The 18,549-nt window shown below is 36.4% G+C and overlaps 1 protein-coding gene across 1 annotated transcript; it reads right to left on the minus strand.

Annotated features, from left to right (window-relative positions):
• Positions 1–13,991: 13,991 nt before the first annotated feature.
• Positions 13,992–18,345, minus strand: LOC113044741 (3-oxo-5-alpha-steroid 4-dehydrogenase 2-like). Its single transcript, XM_026204919.1, has 5 exons — positions 18,039–18,345; positions 15,916–16,079; positions 15,696–15,797; positions 14,883–15,033; positions 13,992–14,319 (listed from the first exon to the last, which is right to left on the minus strand). The coding sequence occupies exons 1-5, from the start codon at positions 18,311–18,313 to the stop codon at positions 14,253–14,255; spliced, it is 759 nt and encodes a 252-aa protein (XP_026060704.1). The 5' UTR covers positions 18,314–18,345; the 3' UTR covers positions 13,992–14,252.
• Positions 18,346–18,549: the final 204 nt, after the last annotated feature.

Here is an 18,549-nt window from a genome sequence, read left to right on the forward strand (position 1 = left end):
TTTTTGGAAACCGTTCAAGGAAGTTTGGGTTTTTGTATCCATAAAACATTTATCAAATAATATATCTATAATGTGAGGCAAACTCTGTGGTGTGAATACTAGTCATAAGCTGTCCATTATTCCATGACAGAGTCATAAAAATGTATTGTGTAAAATATTTCTTTGGATAAATATTAATCTTGAATAGGGTGAAACTTGCTTATACAAGTAAGCCAAAGAGAAGTATGATTTGTGAGTGAGTAATATTTTGAGTCACTTCAATGATTAATTTGGGTTCACAAATTATATTCAATGACTCATTAATATGAATTAGAATGATAAAAAAAAAAAAAAAAAATCCTTATCCAGTAATCATAAGCTACTTATGAAACAATCATGCAAATTCATTGGTCAAAAAGTGCGGGAACTGTTCTTTGCAAATTCAAATGCTGATATATGGAATTTAAAGAATAAGTGTATCAATGTAACTCATGTAGCAAATAGCGTAAGTGTAAATATTTCCTTATTTATGCACCGTAATGTAACCCTGGGTCTGATGTCTGACATGATGGACACAGCCATAACTGATCCCAACAGGGTCCACATTGTGTGAGTGTAGACGCTCAGCTGAGTGCAGCGGGGCGGACGACCATGTGAGAGAGGTTATGAAAGCCCCTCACGCTGTCTCTCCCTGCTGTCGTGGGAAAGCCGAAGATGCACACCAAAATAGACGGCATGAGACGTGCTTGCCTCGCGTGTTTGCAAAGGCATCGCACAAAGAACGTCTTCTTCTAGATATCTACCTCCAATCAGCTTTTCTTTGAAACCAAGCAGTGACCCCTTCTCAACAGGACTGATTCACTAAAGCATTTAACATGCAAAACTGGAGTTAAAATGACCGAAATGCTCTAATAATTAATCATACCACTGAATTGACACATATAGAGAGTATTTGGAGACAGTGTCAGTTCTAGACCACAGTAACTGCGGGGGAGGGGTGCACTTGTGATTTTAGGGGTCATACTTTAACATTTATCTTAACCAGTGTTTGGGAGTAACTTGTTACATGTAACAGCATTACATTATTAAATTACAAAATAAATGTAACTGTAATCAATTACAGCTACAGAGAAGAAAAAAGTTTTATTCATTTACAGTTATAGGGTTACAAAATACATCTGATTGACATTTCTTGTAATAATATTTGCTACTTCTTGTTGATTTTAAATCTGTATTCACGGAGCCCCGCACATGGCATGCAGGAAAACAATGGTAGGCTAAATTGTGTGCACGATTTACTATTTCGTTCCCTCGATTTATAAATTGTGCACACAATTAACTCATTTGTTTCAGCACACGATTTAGCAAATCGAGGGAACAAAACAGTAATCGTGTGCATGTTTTAGCACATTGAGGGAACGAATTAGTAAATCGTGCCCAGGATTTTTTCTTTTTTTTCGTGCATGTCATGTGCAGGGCTCCATAGTATTTAACCTCAGAATGATCTAAAAATATTGAGGAGCTCAAGGCTGATTTTGTGGTAGCTGTGCATAAAAATGAAATTATAATAATTTTAATTCAAGTGAAGAAGGATTTTGAAAGCCTGACAGTAATCAGTGTCGAGTCCCACTGTAAGGTTAACCTTTAAATGTTTGACAATTGAAAACTGTCAGTTTGAAATGTAGAACTTTCTGGTTGTCTAACATCAGTGGAACATGTGACTTCATACATCCACTGGAAATCAAACGGACGCCAGTTGCTAAAACACTTTTTATGTAACAATGGCTTCTGAAGTTAGTTCTGAGAAAAGCTCTAGCAGCACAGATAATGCTTGGTTTGACATTTTGAATGCGATGACATTCATTCATGTTTAAAAGTGGCATAAGCGTCCAAATGCTTTTTGGGCCCAGTGTCTCATTTTACATTTTAATGGATGTACAGCAAGCAGAACAAATGCTTTCTGTGAAAGTCCCATAGTTGCCCAGATATAGACAAATCCATAAACACATTGGACTGTTACTTTAACTGACCCCTTGTCTCCTGTTTGCAGCAAATGCTGACATCAGTACAGCAACTATGACCATTTCGCTGACTTCTAAGCCCAAGAAATGGGTTAGGCTGAAGGAAAGTCTGAAACTTGACTTGGCCACTCTCTGCAACACTAATGGCTCCATCACGTTAACAAATTTGTCACGGTTGCTGAACTCAATGTTCGCTTCAGAACAACACAGCGACGCGTTTAACTGCCAGCGCTGAGGTGATGTAACATGAGCTTCCTAAAGGAGTTTTTATAGTCATTTGTTCTCTGGAAGCATATTAGAAACCGATTTGTGTGTGTTTGCACTGTAAGGAGAGTGATCCCAGAGCAGAAGATTGGAAAATACAAAGCATTTCATGCAAAGAGACGCTTGCACTCAAATTTAGCCACAAAAACATTAGCTCTGGCTCAAAACCCAGAGCTAATGCTATTTAAAGATAGCATAGACACATTCCCAAAACAAAAACTGTTTTAAATAGTTGAAATCAAAATAATGCCTCAGTTTGGCTAAACTGTAAGGCTTTCATTGATAATGCAATCACATAATGCATTGCGCTTGGGTCAGTGGAAACATCATTAGATATGGAGGAAGCGGGAGAAATGTTGATTAAAAATCAAGGTCATACATAATGTATCAATAAAAATAGACCATATTTTTATCTATTTTGGTGGCTCTGTTTGCTTAGCACCATGCTAACGACAAACTCAACTGTGAGTCAGACTATGTAAATGGTTCTACTTGTTTGAGTTGTTGCCAAGTGTTTCAAAATCGTCACTTTTGAAGATTCATGTCTGTTAGGACGCTGCCTCATCAGGTAGCAAGCAGACAACAAGGAAGTACACTAGGTTTTAGAACAGAACCATTGTAAAATTAGCATACATGTCAGATCTTAAAAAGCCATGTGCACTCACACATCGTCCTAAACACAGACTAACAAATGGCTCTCACAGACACACCAACTCAGTAGACGACACACACACAAACTCACAAACCCTGAGGAAACAGTGGCCCATTCCTGCAGAAAGACTTTCCCAGGGCAGCCACACCCGGAGCAGACGCATTTTAGAGACAATAATTAGTTCCGTACCATGACTCAGCCTTCAACTGTGTGTGTGAGACAGCGAAACAGAGACGCAAGAGTGTGTGGGAACTCAGAAATGGTGATGCCAGTTTTCCTTTAGACTGAAGAATGTGCAAAATAAAATGAGGGAGGGAAAAAAACAGGGAAATAATAGCAGAAAGAGCAGCTGCCTTCCCATTTAGGCTTTAGGCAGCAATTCATACTGCAGTTGCATTGACAGATAGATTATTGACAGACTAATAAATACTGATTGTGATTTACATATACATTAAGTTGTTTTACGGGCTATTAACACAGTGCAACATATAATCACAACTAGCTATATTTTCTTTCATAATTCATGTTCCTGGTCTGTGCATGTGATCTACTTTAACATATATAAAAATCAACTGATAATTGAATACATTTATACTAAAAATGACTTGACTTGTCATCAATCCTTTTTACAGCATATGCTGATTAGGGATTTTTTGACGCTGGGATGCTGGTTCATGCTGGTCCTTTGTTGGTTCATGCTGGTCATGTGCTGGCAAAGGACCAGCATAAACCAGCATAGGACCAGCATAAACCACCAAATGACCAGCATAAACCAGCATAGGACCAGCATAAACCACCAAATGACCAGCATAAACCAGCATAGGACCAGCATAAACCACCAAATGACCAGCATAAACCAGCATAGGACCAGCATAAACCACCAAATGACCAGCATAAACCAGCATAGGACCAGCATAAACCACCAAATGACCAGCATAAACCATTATAGGACCAGCATAATCCACCAAAGGACCAGCATAAACCAGCAAAGGACCAGCATAAACCAGCATAGGACCAGCATAAACTACCAAATGACCAGCATAAACCATTATAGGACCAGCATAAACCACCAAAGGACCATCATAATCCACCAAAGGTCCATCATAAACCATTATAGGACCAGCATAATCCACCAAAGGACCAGCATAAACCAGCAAAGGACCAGCATAAACAAGCAAAGGACCAGCATAAACCACTTAAGGACCAGCATAAACCAGCAAAGGACCAGCATAAACCAGCAAATGACCAGCATAAACCATTATAGGACCAGCATAATCCACCTAAGGACCAGCATAAACCATTATAGGAGAAGCATAATCCACCAAAGGACCAGCATAAACCAGCAAAGGACCAGCATAAACCAGCATAGGACCAGCATAAACCACCAAATGACCAGCATAAACCATTATAGGACCTGCATAAACCATCATAGGACCATCATAATCCACCAAAGGACCATCATAAACCATTATAGGACCAGCATAATCCACCAAAGGACCAGCATAAACCAGCAAAGGACCAGCATAAACAAGCAAAGGACCAGCATAAACCAGCAAAGGACCAGCATAAACCAGCAAAGGACCGGCATAAACCAGCATAGGACCAGCATAAACCAGCATAGGACCAGCATAAACCACCAAATGACCAGCATAAACCATTACAGGACCAGCATAATCCACCAAAGGACCAGCATAAACCAGCAAAGGACCAGCATAAACCAGCAAAGGACCGGCATAAACCAGCATAGGACCAGCATAAACCAGCATAGGACCAGCATAAACCACCAAATGACCAGCATAAACCATTACAGGACCAGCATAATCCACCAAAGGACCAGCATAAACCAGCAAAGGACCAGCATAAACAAGCAAAGGACCAGCATAAACAAGCAAAGGACCAGCATAAAACAGCATAGGACCAGCATAAACCACCAAATGACCAGCATAAACCATTATAGGACCAGCATAATCCACCAAAGGACCAGCATAAACCAGCAAAGGACCATCATAAACCAGCATAGGACAAGCATAAACCACCAAAGGACCAGCATAAACCAGAATCCCAACGTCAAAACATTCCTAACCAGCATATGCAGTTTTTTTCAGCAGGGAAGAAACATAAAAAGCACATGCTTTCGTGCTAATAACATATTATGTCAGTGAAAACATCCATTCATTATGGTGGAAGACATAAATAAAGTTAATTTTACACTTCAAGTATCAATAAAAGACCCATGTGTTTCTTCGTTGTTTGCATAGCAACATAAACCTAAACACATATGCTAATAGCATATGCATAAATGGTAAAAAAAAAAAAAAAAAGTCATAAAATTGCACAAACTTCCATGCACAGATCATGCAGCACAAACCCAGTGATACACTCCTTCTTCCTCTTTAGTTCCTTCAGTCACTCTGAAACATGAGAGTGTTTAAGAGAGCTCATAAAAACAACAGAGAGAGGGAATATGGCCTTTATCTTGAACATTTCTGTGCCATGCTTTTTAATTCTCTTTTATCTGAGCTAAAAACAAAAGCTGGATCTTTGGTTTTAAGAAGTGTGTGATGAAACAGACGGTCGATGGAAGACGCTCTAGATTTTAAGGCTTTACTGTTAGTGATTAGCTTATCTGGAGAGGCGTAACTGCTGTGTCATTTGTCAGAGTGATAACAGTCTGATTGGTTTCTCTGATGTAGATATTTCCCACGGTGTCATATCCTTGACATAGAGTACATGGTGCTACTTAAATACTTCACATGGGACTTATTAGAGAAGAGGTTACAGTATGAGTTCTGTTTAGTTTAATCTAATGTCTAATTCAGTCAGTGCATGCCGCATGGATATCACAGCAAAAGAAAACCACAGATTACTTCACAAGCCAGAGACTTCTTTATAGGAGCATTTATTTATGTTTCTCCCTGTTGCATAAACGAATGGCCTAATCGAGGCATGTCTAGGGTCTTCTCAGTAGCTTTCCATTACCCTTCAAATTGCACAAACTGAAATTGCAAACTAAAAAACACGTACATTTCTCTAAAAGTTTTTATGTTCACACGAGGTGTTTTTTCAGGCAATGGTAGTCAATGCTTGTGTTTATACCAGCCACGCCATGGCACATTACCTGGACAGTTGTTAGGTTGTTACCACAATTGCTGCATCTGAAAACTCAAAAATGTTGCCTTTGGAGGATGCATTCCAAGGTAGGAAGGCAACAAGGCACGTCCGAATTCAATGTCAGCTTCAGTTCCAGCCTCCAGAGACGCATTTATCTGTCCAATTTTTGAAAGCAGCATATGCATCCTTTGTTTCCTTTGATATCCCACAATCCTGAGCATTCAATTCTGTGACAGTTAAGCCAAAAAATTAAGATGACATCTGAAAGTTGCAGTCATTGCCCGATACAGCAGCGAGGCAGCAAGTCAACTGCCTAAGTTTTCGGATGCAGCCAATGGTTTCAACCCAAAGTTGTGAATTTAACCTATGCGCAAAATATATGAATATTGGATAAATTGAAAATTGGAAAAATTGAGTCAAAGATAACAAAATATATTTAACAAGCACTAAATATTATTAAGAAAGGTATGGGAAGCTGCTGGATACAACAATTAATACATTTAATATGTATGATACTGTTTTCTACAATATATATATATAATTGCTGTTAATAGTGTTCATCGTCTGGTTGACTATGTCTTGTATTAATTTTTCTGAAAATTCCCGTCATATGCACATAAACTGGTAGTCACCACTTATAAACTACTTCTAAATATTGTAGAAACTTAATTTTCTGTGAAGTTGCTTTGCGTTGATATGTATCGTAAAAAGCACTGTACAAATATACTAGAATTGATTTTAATATTTTAGATGGAGAATATAGTGCTGAGAGTCCGGCTCACTCTGTGGACTGAAAGCACCACTGAGCTGTTTGTGTGTATTTGATCTCACCCTACGGTGCAAACTGTTGATAAACCACATGCTATTGCAGTGAATGTGGAATGTGGGTCACGCACAAGAGAAAGCAACACTCTGACCTGTTCAGTCCCTCTGAAGATCAAAAACAAAGTGGCCAAAAGTCAAGAGTCACAGATGTACAGCCAAGCAAACGCACACTGCATCAAGGTTTTCACACTCATACAGATCTCCACACCTGTGATCATTTCTGTGGTATTCATAATGAAGAACAGTTTTCGTCCAAGTTTCTTATTTTAATGCAAATCCAAAAATGAGGTGATGATAAGTCACGTTTTAGTCAAGCAGTGGTGTTCACTTCCTAGAACAGCGGAGAGTCGTGTTTGACTGACTGCGATTCATTTGTTCCCGCCAAACGATTACTACCTGTGACGACATCATCAGAGCATCCTCTCTTACATCACGTACCAGAAGCTCCTGGAAAAAAAGGTGTGTCCATCAAACACACACACTGTTATCGTGATTCAGATGAGTCTGCAGTTAGGCTACACTAGGCTGTTGCTGTAGTGTTCTAGTGAGTAACATAACATTTTTGTTTGTTTAGCAAAACAGAAGTATTTTCACTATTTTTAGTACCTGTGTGTGTGTGTGTGTGTGTGTGTGTGTGTGATGGTGGGGGGTTTCCTTGTTTGCTTGCAGGTAAATTAAAATTAGGCACATTACCCTTTTAAAATTTTCTGCAAAAGAACAGAGAGGGGAAAAGTGGAAAAGAGTGGGAGAGAAGGAAGAAAGGTTTCTCACTAATGGATGTAAGTCATTGCTGTCATCAGGGAAATTGCCCCACAGTCTATTCAAGTAATGATGGAGAAGCTGCAGTACCAGGTGTTACACTCGAACACACCCTGCCAACACACAAACACACTCTTCATTTCTTCATGGGGATATATAACCAGAGGCTTCTGTCTTTCAAAAGTGGTAGTCAAAATGATAACATTGCAACATCACTGACTAACCAGCACTCAAACACACACATGCATTTGCACACACAAGAGTGGACTCTGAATATAGTCATGTGACATGTTGTGATGATGGGATCTTGTGTGGTGGAATAAAATCTGGCAACCAAAAATGGCTCACTTGGAAACAAAGGGACTTTTTGAGTAACACATAAATCTTCCAACAATAGTTTGCTTTTTTTATGTGCCATATCATTTCATGGTACTGCAAAAAAACAAACAGAACAAAAATATCCCTGAAGTCCAGGTTTTTATATTAAATTTTTGTATTTTATTGTATTTTATTGTATTTTATTGTGTTGTATTGTATTTTATTTTATTTTATTTTATTTTATTATACCGGCATCTAACCCATTTATTATAATTTTTTTTTTTATCATTAACACTATTTTTGTCACTTCTTTTTATATGGAGGCCCATTTCCACCACATTAGAACATGCTTTGGCATAACCTAATTAGTCAATATTGTATCATAATTACAACTAAGTCAAAATGATGACTATGAGTTTTAATAATTAAAATTAAATCATAATATTTATTATAATATAAAATTATTATGTATCATAATATGTCATAATTTTTACTTTTTATCTCATTATTATTAGTTAGTTAGTTACTATAATTATACTATCTTATAATTATTACTCATTATTTAAAATGTTTAGGTCATAATTATTATTGGCCAAAGTATGATTATTATTATTATTTTTCCTTATTTGGCAGAAATGGGTTTCCAAAGCTGTTTGTATTAATGCTTTGGCAGTACTTCATGTATTGAAGTATTTTGAAATTGAAGAATTGATCTGGTTGTCAGTAGCAGGTGTAAACAGGACATCTGTGTCTGCACATGCCCCGAGAGAACCGCTGCTGATTGGTGGATTAGAATGGGATGGGGGGGGGGTAGTTTAGGTGTGTCATTGTAACAAACTAGTTTCCCACACTGACTACACGTGTATGTGTGTGTGTGATAGGTGACTGACATATAGCCCTGAGCTAGCCAGTATATAGCCAGTTTCAATTGTTACTCCCCTCTGTCATTCCTTCGAAAGCTTCCCTTTCTCTTTCTCTGTCTCCTCATGGCATGGTAAGACTGGAAACTGTTTGAAGAGAGATGGAAATGCAATAAAGCACCCCGCTAACTTTTGGGAAATAAACAATCTCCTTAATACCAGGAATGACTTTGACACATGTTTTCTGAGAAGTGACTTTGTAGTGATCTGTTACGACTGTGAATCTGACACATGAATGCAGGCTAAAAACAAAAAAACCGAGACAGACACTCCCTCTCATTTATCTTTATTTAACATCTTATAGTAATCTTGGGTATAGTTGTCATCTTAACACACACACACACTGTGGGGGAACCTGGCACACTCTCGGTGGGATTACTTGTGGAGTAACAGTGTGTGTGAGGACAAATTCTCATGGGAACTGCAGAGACGCTGGCCTGTTTTAACAAATACAGTGTGTTTACCACACAGGCTAATTAGAGAGGAGGCCTGGTGTCGAAATGAGTGGGAATGCTGTATTGTGAAGGATATTTCAGTCCCACTTCATACAGAGAACACAGAAGATTGCATTCATGGAAACGTTCAACCAGAAATGAAAATTTGGCCATTATTTTCTCTCACTCGTCTTGTTTTTTTCTTCTTCTATGAAAACAAGTAACACTTTTTAAGGATCTTCACACAGTATCAAAGAATGATTTCAAAGAGTTTTATTCTAAGAAACAAGAACTAACGTTTTCTAAATGTTCCGGAAACCAAGTTGTTAGTTGTGCATCAATCTATCAGGGAACATTGTCAGAACTATGGCAAACACTCTGATGAGGTTCTCTCCAATGTTCTTCCAGTAACATTGATAGAATATTCATTCAAAGTCATTCATAATGTTCTTGAAACATTAGCACACAAACTGGCTTAAATGTCAGAGCATTCATGGAATTATTTTTCCCCCTGCAATTTCTTAGTTATAAATGTGTCAGGACAGTTTCTGAATGTTATTACCTGATTCAGAATGTTCATAGAACATACAGAAGTAACATTTGAATAATATTTGGAATGTGATCAAATAGAATGTTCCAAGAAAAAAACGTTTTAAAAACATGAAAAAACTGCAACAGAACATTTTCATTTCTTAATGGAAATTTTAGCCCAATGTTATTAGAACCTTTTTGCAAGCTGTTGCTCCTCCACTAGAAGTTGCAGTCAATTGAGTTTTCCAGGAATTCCTACAGTCATGCCATGGGATCGGAACTGTGTGGAATGATCTCGCCTTTAATGTTGGAGTATCAAATCCTTCAAAAGCTCCACACGTTGTCATTAGTGTCTTTAAACAGATAAAACCCAGATGCTGCACATTCCAGGCATTATAAAAGATAGTCACAGACTATAATACAAACGGCACAGTAAAACTGAATGTTTATCTTCTTCCATGTCAGGCAGACTGTCGTTACATTTTATAGATGTTTTTGGAACATTATGCAAGCAAGAAAAATGCAGTAACACCTTGTTACACAAGAATGAGACACGGACAGAGTTCTTCTTCTTATAAACGGTCAGCCATCTGTGTTCTCGGCTAGCTTTGTATCAAATCAGTGCTTTTGACTTCGACTAAAAGCTAATTCTTAGTTCATCCAACAACCTGAGACACATTATGTATAATTTTGCATAATGTATAATGCGTTATATGCTGTAAGCAGTATATCCATCCAAACCCCCTGCTCTCTGTCCATACCTTGGCCACACATTGCTCATTATTTTTAAAGGGCATGCACTCTCAAATGTGATGCCTGGTGAATCAAACTTTAACATGAGTAAATAGCTCTCTCTGCTGGTGCTACATAGGTGTGACCATTTTCACTTAAATTTAAATCCGCCTATTTGATTAATTTTCTGTTTGGAAAATATGAATGTGTATTAATTTGTTTAACTTGTTCGCGCCTATTCGAATAATAAACAGGTATTATCACCCAAAATGTATTATCCAGTCAGCATGAATGTAAAAACAATAGCCTTAATCATATACTATAAATAATTAAGACAGCATTTACATTTGTAAAAAACAGGCCTACTCTTACCATATTAATAATAGTGGCCTTTAAAAAAAATGTATTGTACCACAGAGATTTCATTTGTCAGGCCGCCTATTTACGTCTAAACCTGTCAAAATGGTAAACAACATATTACTGGTTCTGAAGTGTATGAAAATATGAAATAACATGTAGAGAGTAGAGAGACATGTAGAGAGACCGGGGCAAGTTGTCACTCTCCAGTAAAGGGCACGGGTGAAAATAATAAACTTAAAGTGCTCTTTTGTTCGTGCACTAATTTTGTACTTAATATTATAAAAATGGTTCTTTAGTACTTTTTAAGATAAACTTAAGATCATCAAAGTGAATTAAATCATTAACTGAATTAAATTGCACTTTTATAATAGCCTCTTAATTTTAAACTTATTAATATTAAATCTTGATATTTAAAAAAAAAAGTTTCCATTTGCAGTACACTTGAACCATCTTTTATACAGTGACTAAAACTGTTTTTGTTTTTTTTTATACAAAGAGAGTATATTGCAAAAACATATTCATGGTGTCCCAAAATAGCAGTTGAGTACACTTAGATGATCTTAAGTTTATTTTAAGAAGTACTAAATAATTATTTTTAGTATATCAAGTACAAAATTAGTGTATAATATAAAAGTGTGTAATAGAGCACTTTAAATGTATAATTAAAGTGACAACTGCTAAGAACCGTCTCTTTCCCTTGTTCCACAGGACTCATGTTTGTCATCTCATTTCTGCGGACATGAGTAGGCTCGGGAGCTTTTGGTTCACTGAGGTTGGTATTCGGTCAGATCCAGTCCACTGCTGAAGAACTCCATCTCCAGCTCCTCTGCCTCCTCTGCCCAAGAAGAGAGTGTTATTTTTATGATGGCAATTCTCTATTTCGACAGGGGGAAAAATGCCACGACTTGTCCAAGTTTGAGTTTATTATTTTTGTTTAAAGTTTTAGTAAATTAGTTGTTTTATTTTTATTCATGTGTATAATGTCTTAGAAATTCTATTATATTGACATTGATCATATATTGATATTCTATTCACCTTTATTTCAGATTTTGTTTTCTTAGTACATTAAGCTAAATGAAAAAGAAAAAATGCATTTGGAACTAGCCATTTTTATTTCACTGAGCATTTATTAGACAAGAATGTGGTTAATCTATAATAACCCTGTATCCAAAGCACTTCAAAATAAAACTTTAAATGGACTTCAGAACTGAACAGTGACCATTAGAGCCCTTCATTTCAGCCTGGATAGACTTCTTTACACCGATACAGGCCGGGCTTTGGGCCAGTTTAACTTTATAGTATAGCTTGGGCCTGTTTTTAGGCTTCTCCTTATTTTGATATTTGAGACATTCATCAGTTATGGGGATGAAAAAGATTTTCAGCGCTGGTGGAAACAGCACGAGACCATGTGTTTAGTTTAGTAAAGAGATATTTGAATGATTTATTAATAAACCAGGCATGTGATAAGTGCCCCGGCATCATCCAAAAACTTAGGCAGGTGACTTAGATCTCACATCAAGCAAATACCTTTCAGGTAGCGTTTTTGCACGAAGGCACCTCATGAAACAAATTTTGGACAGGCTTCTGAGAAAGAGTAATGGTTTAATGATCTACAGCTAAATATAAAGAGCTTTTTTGATATATGATATGGATATGGAAAACATTGATAAAAAAAACTTACATTTACACACAAACTGACCACCAGCTGCAACTTTCAGATGCCATCTTAATTTTTTGTCTTAACCGTCACAGAATTTAATGCACAGGATTGTGGGATATCAAAGGCAAAATCAAATCATCCAGATGAAGGCATCTCAGGAGACAGGAACTGAAGCTAACACTGAATTTGGACGTGCCTTGTTGCCTTCCTACCTTGAAATGCATCCTCCAAAGGCGGCATATTTCAATTTTCGGATGCAGCTTGTGGCACGAGATCTGGTGTTTCTTGCCAGATACAACTGGTCTCCCGAGAATGTGGTGATATCCTCGCAAATAAATCTGCAGTTTACATGTTGTTTATTGCTGTATATACTTCATTAAAATATAAATGTAATTTCATAAAGCAGTGTTTTTTTAGTTAGTTTTGCAAAAATGAGGTTTTAACAATCTTGAGTAGCCATCTCCTCATTGGACGCAACTTTAGAAAGAAATGCACCTTTAAGGATTACTTAATGAAAAAAATAGTTTTTGTTTTCAATTAGAATTATTTTGTTTTAAAGTAGTTATTCAGAGTTTTCTATAGATATATTTCTCATTTATGTGAGGCAAGTATTCGCTGAGTTTTGGTTCATCTTTGTGTAGCGCTCCTGTTCAAGACCAAGATGGTAGAAAGCGTGCCCTGTTTGTTTCTTTATTTTACAAAAGCACATTGTTATGTTGATATTGTGAGTGCACACAAATAAAAGAGACCCTTTAGGGTTCTGAATGTATTACTCTTACCTTTATGAGCAAAAATGACAGTGTATTTTAAATTGTTTACACTGCTTGTGGGTTTGAGTCTTGGGCCGGCAATACCATGACTTAGGTGCCCTTGAGCAAGGTTATAAAATAACCCCAAACTGCTCCCCGGACGCTGCCCACTGCTCCGGGTGTGTTTTCACGGTGTGTGTGTGTGCACTTTTGATGGGTTAAATGCAGAGCATGAATTCTGAGTATGAATGTCACGTCACTTTCATCTTTCTTTTTTTACAAGGAATGCAAGTGATCGCACTGGTGCCTCCATGTCCTGCAAAACGCACTTTAGCTTCCGCTATCCACACAAACGATTATGCGCCTAATAGTGCACATTTATCTAGGTTAAATATATAAACTAACATTTTGATATGCTTGAACTGTTTTATATCTATAGATTTTAATTTAGGCAAGTTGTGATGATTTAAAAAAAAAGGCTAAATTGATCAAACATAGGCTTTGATCAGCTCATTGTCTGCCGCTGGCCGCTTGGTCGTTACTTTACAAACAAAAACATACATTTAAGAAACAAAAAATAGACATAAAATAAATTAACTTCATAAAAAAACTAAAACATTAACGAAAAAATAGACACTTTACCATTTCATAACAAACTGAAATATTTTAATAGCTGAAACGGTAGTATAACACATAGGATAAACACGTCCTAGTTTGTACAGATGTTCAACTCATGAGTCTTCTTTAGCATGTTTGGTTTAGGGATGTATTTAGTTCAGCTTATCTAGTCTGTGAAATGTTTCCTTGTCTGGGATGTGGATGTGAGCAGAACTTGTAGTAACTAAATCATAACTTGAGCTTTCTTTCTTAATTAACGCAGTGTTTAATCTTGTTTCTGTGGCTGGAGAGGTTGTGTTTTTCCAAAAGTCAGACTTTATTACAGCAGGAAAGGGATTACAGCCTTTCTTGATTTGGGGTAATCTTTAAATCTCTCCAAGTAATACCTGTGAAGAAAACAAGGTAATTACTTCCAAGTTTGCATGAGATAAAAACATACACCCTTTATTATAATCCATAAGGTAACTGTGTGCCTACTGTGTAACTAATAAGAAAAAAAATTGATAAAACAATAAAAAAAAAAAAAAGCTATTTCATTTCAGGTACTTGTCAAGACAACATTTCTTATTTTTATGTAGTTTAACTTGTGGTGTAAAATAACTAATAAATAAAAATTAATAAGAGTATATAAGCATAAGAAAAACGAATATAAGTGACAAAGCGTGCAAAATGTGAAGTTTAACAGAAATTAAAGTAAAATCAGAACATAAAAATACAATAGTGCTATATTTGAATTAGACTGCTAAAATAAAACGGTTCTAGGCAGGTTTTAAAAGCTCATGCTTTTATCAGTATTTTCTGGTTTTAAGTCAATTCTGCTTATAATTAGACAATGTAATCTAAAGCAGTTATCTTTAGAAGGCAGTATTTTGGAACAGCCTTCATATCTGAGTGTGCTGATGTAAGGCACCTCAGTAGATTTGGGAGAAAAGTCCAGTTGGTTCAGCACCTGTGATGGTGGTAGGCTCGAGGCCCAATGGAGCAGATAGTGAATAGAGCAAAGGAGAAAGCAGGAAAGGACCAGCTGGCCACAGCGTATCCACACCATTCAACAATCTCCCCAAAGAAGTTAGCACCAGACACCAGCTCAAACATTCCTCCTAAAGAGAACACAATCTGAATATTGAATGCAGAACTCAATTCAGGAATAAATCAATACTTTTAACAATATGCCATATTTATATAATAAGTCAGCTTCAAAATCCTCTTGGACAGGCTAAAAGTCACGGCTCATTTAATCCTTTCTATTCACAAATCTTTGTCTCAGTTCATGAACAACACACCACAGTTCATTGAATTTTTTGGTTTTTTTTTTTTTTGAGACCCATAATGATTTTCTTTTATTAATTAAAAAGGTGTTTTTAAAATTATTATGTTTATAATTTTTAATTTAATATCATATTAATTAAATCTATAAATTAGTATATGTTATTAGTAATTTTTTTATTCATTACATATAATAATTCTAACTTAAATTCCAAATGTAGAATTAAAATGTATTATAATACATATGTAGTCATAATTCTAACATTCTAACTTTAAAAAGTGTTCTAATTAACTTCTTATTTTTCTAGTGTAATTATTCCTAAATCCATTTGAATAATGTGTATATATATTAAATAAAAAATTTTTTTATATTAATTTACACTAACTACATTTATATTTGTAAAATTAACATTTATTAAAATCTAATAACTATGTGGTCAAGTAATTATTAACTTTTCCCCCCCACATAATTTTCCTTTTTTTACATAACACTGACCTCTAGGGATTTTATAGCTGACCTCTCCTGGTTTCCTCAGGTTTCGTAAAATATAGTCGCTGTGGATGTTGATGGCCATGCCAGTGAAAAACATCAACAAACCTGGAAGGGACATTCATTTCAGCTGAGTGTTTTTACAGCAGCATTCACTGACTCCATTCAAATGAATCATGTAGTTGATCAAAAGCATCTGAGGCTGTATCAGCAGCTTGTACAGTACCAGTGATGAGACGTGTGTCTCTGTGCCATTCGCTGTGGTACTGAGAGCAGTGGAGCATGTAGTGACCCTGCAGAAATCCGTTCACAGAGCAGAAGCTCACTGCGCTCACCACAATGTACAGAGGAGACGGCCTGCCTTTAGTCTGTGGGGAGTACACAAAAGTCCTGCAGGAGACACAGAGGCATTTGTAAAAATCATTTTAAAGGTGAAAATGCTATGCTAAAAAGGAGAATTGGTCGATGGCATTGTTTCCTTAAAACTGTGCACTTCATAATGCCATGATTTTACAGAAAATTAGTGTTAAGTTGAAAGTTTTTGCAGGTGAAAAAGAACAAGTCATCTTATAATTTACAATCTTATGATTTACATGAAAAACAAATCTCTGTGTGATAGCTTTTTTTCCCTCTTATTTTCTGTAATGAATGTTTACTGCATTGTTTAAGTGTCGTGTGTATTAGTAACACAGTGTGTAGTCTTTTGTCTGTTATAAATGTGGAAATGAGAGCACATGGTGATCCGTGTACATTATTATTATCATTTTTTATAAAGAACAGTAAGGGCAGTTTACTCAAAGAAGGCTGCTTGTTTCCTTGAGTTGTATCAGATATGTTTTCTGCTTTGTAATATGCTCTTTGTTTAATGCGTTTTTTTTTCTCAGCTTAGCTTGTCTCCTTCGCCTTTTACTGTGTAACTGCATGGAAGAGAGAACAATTAGGTCAATTCATGTTTTCGCTTTTCATTACCACTGTTTTTGGTGCTTGTCATTGTATGTTAAAGGCAAGCCTAAAAGACTATAGTACTTCAGTAGGTCGGTGTATTATCATTATAGCAATTATTGAAATATAAACTTTTGTTTGTTATTAGTTTACGGTACATTTAAGCTCAATCTGAAAAACTTCAAACGTTGTGGTAAAGACCTGGCAACCACAGTTGCAGTTTTCTCAGTTGCACCGTTGCAGTTTTGTTCGTGGCAGGATGTTTATTTCAAGGAAAAGTGTTAGCTGCTTTTTCAGTCAACAAATCGCTGTATTCTTTCTTACGCTACATCACCACAGACTTACACAGGTGCATCTCAATAAATTAGAATGTGGTGGAAAAGTTCATTTATTTCAGTAATTCAACTCAAATTATGAAACTAGAGTAGAATTACTGAAATAAATGAACTTTTCCATGACATTCTAATTTACTGAGATGCACCTGTACAGGATATGTGTGCAGTAAATGTCATGTTTTGATTAGAGACTTGATTTGATAAGCTTGCAGTAACATGGTGGTGGCATTTCCGAAAACAAGATTTTTCATCAGAAATGTGGCTAAAAATAGAACTGAAATCTAAGCAACCTGACAATTAAGCAGTCAAGGTTACATTCTGTACAGAGTCTGGCAAGTCAGTTCACTCTTCGGCCGTTATGGTAATGCCCAAGGCGGCTGTTTTATTATTGTTTTTATTTTTCATGTAGGCAATAAGCATGCAAGCACAGTCCTGTTTAATTGAATTGGGCAATATTGAATTATGTCTACAGTGACACATATATCAAAATAACAAATAAAATGATGCATTTTAAGAAAGAAGTTCGAGCCTTGACCAGGTTCCTCCTAGAAAAAAGCAATACACAAAAATAAACCTAAAAAAAAAATAGTGTTCTGTTCCGTACACACTTATTTATACGATTCACTCCATATTTAAATATGGTTGCCATTCCTGAAATGTACAGTGTACATGGCTGCATGTGAAGAAGCCTTTTGACTTAAGAAGCCTTTTGAAGCCTTTTGACTTAATATCTTCCCGGGTGTGGTTAAAAAAGATTTTTCTGTTTCTCCAAGTTTACACTTTTAGACTAAAACAAGATATTTCAAACATAGTCTATATATATATATATATAATATTTAGTTTTGCATATTGAATATGCATATTGAATATGAGATTGTCACCTATTATTAATTATCATTACATTATGCACCACTTACTTCCCTATTGCAAAACTCAAAACCACAAGAACAAAACAGTGTTTAGTGTGTTAATCTGATACAACACTCTAAAACATTTTTACAAAAGTTCCTTGCCAGTGTGCTTGAAATGCTAGTGTTTGGCATTAATGCATTAATTAAAGCACTGAAGTTACCTCTGAAAGTAGTGCAAGCAAAAGGTCCAGAGCAGTAAATGTCTTCCTATCCCCGGCAAACTTTCTGTCATCAAAAACAACAGCACAGGAACAAGGAATGATGGCAGTTCCTGAATGAACCATCCTGCCTTGGCTGGGACCATCATCCCGGGGGATTTTGTGTCCACATAACGTCCATACGGCATGTGCGTGGTAATTTGCCGCAAGAGGAAAAGCACTCCACCAACTACAAAAGTCAAACTACAATAGTGAACGGTGTTTTCCTGGCAAAGCATCTCTGCCTCTGTCTGTTTCTCAATGCACTGCAGTGTTCTCTTCTCACTGTGCTGCCCTCTATAGTGAAAAAGAAACCACCCTTGTGTAAAACCCTTGGGTTCCTCCCAGCAGTTTTTATTGGCTCTCAGTGTGCATGAATGATAAGGTCCATCCTAGGTGAGAGGATCCTAGGTGTCCCATCACAGCATTTACACATTGGGACCCTGTGATTTTTCCCTAAAATTCTCCTGAATCT

The sequence above is a fragment of the Carassius auratus genome, chromosome 26 (assembly GCF_003368295.1).
Source record: "Carassius auratus strain Wakin chromosome 26, ASM336829v1, whole genome shotgun sequence".
NCBI classification, from domain to species: domain Eukaryota; kingdom Metazoa; phylum Chordata; class Actinopteri; order Cypriniformes; family Cyprinidae; genus Carassius; species Carassius auratus.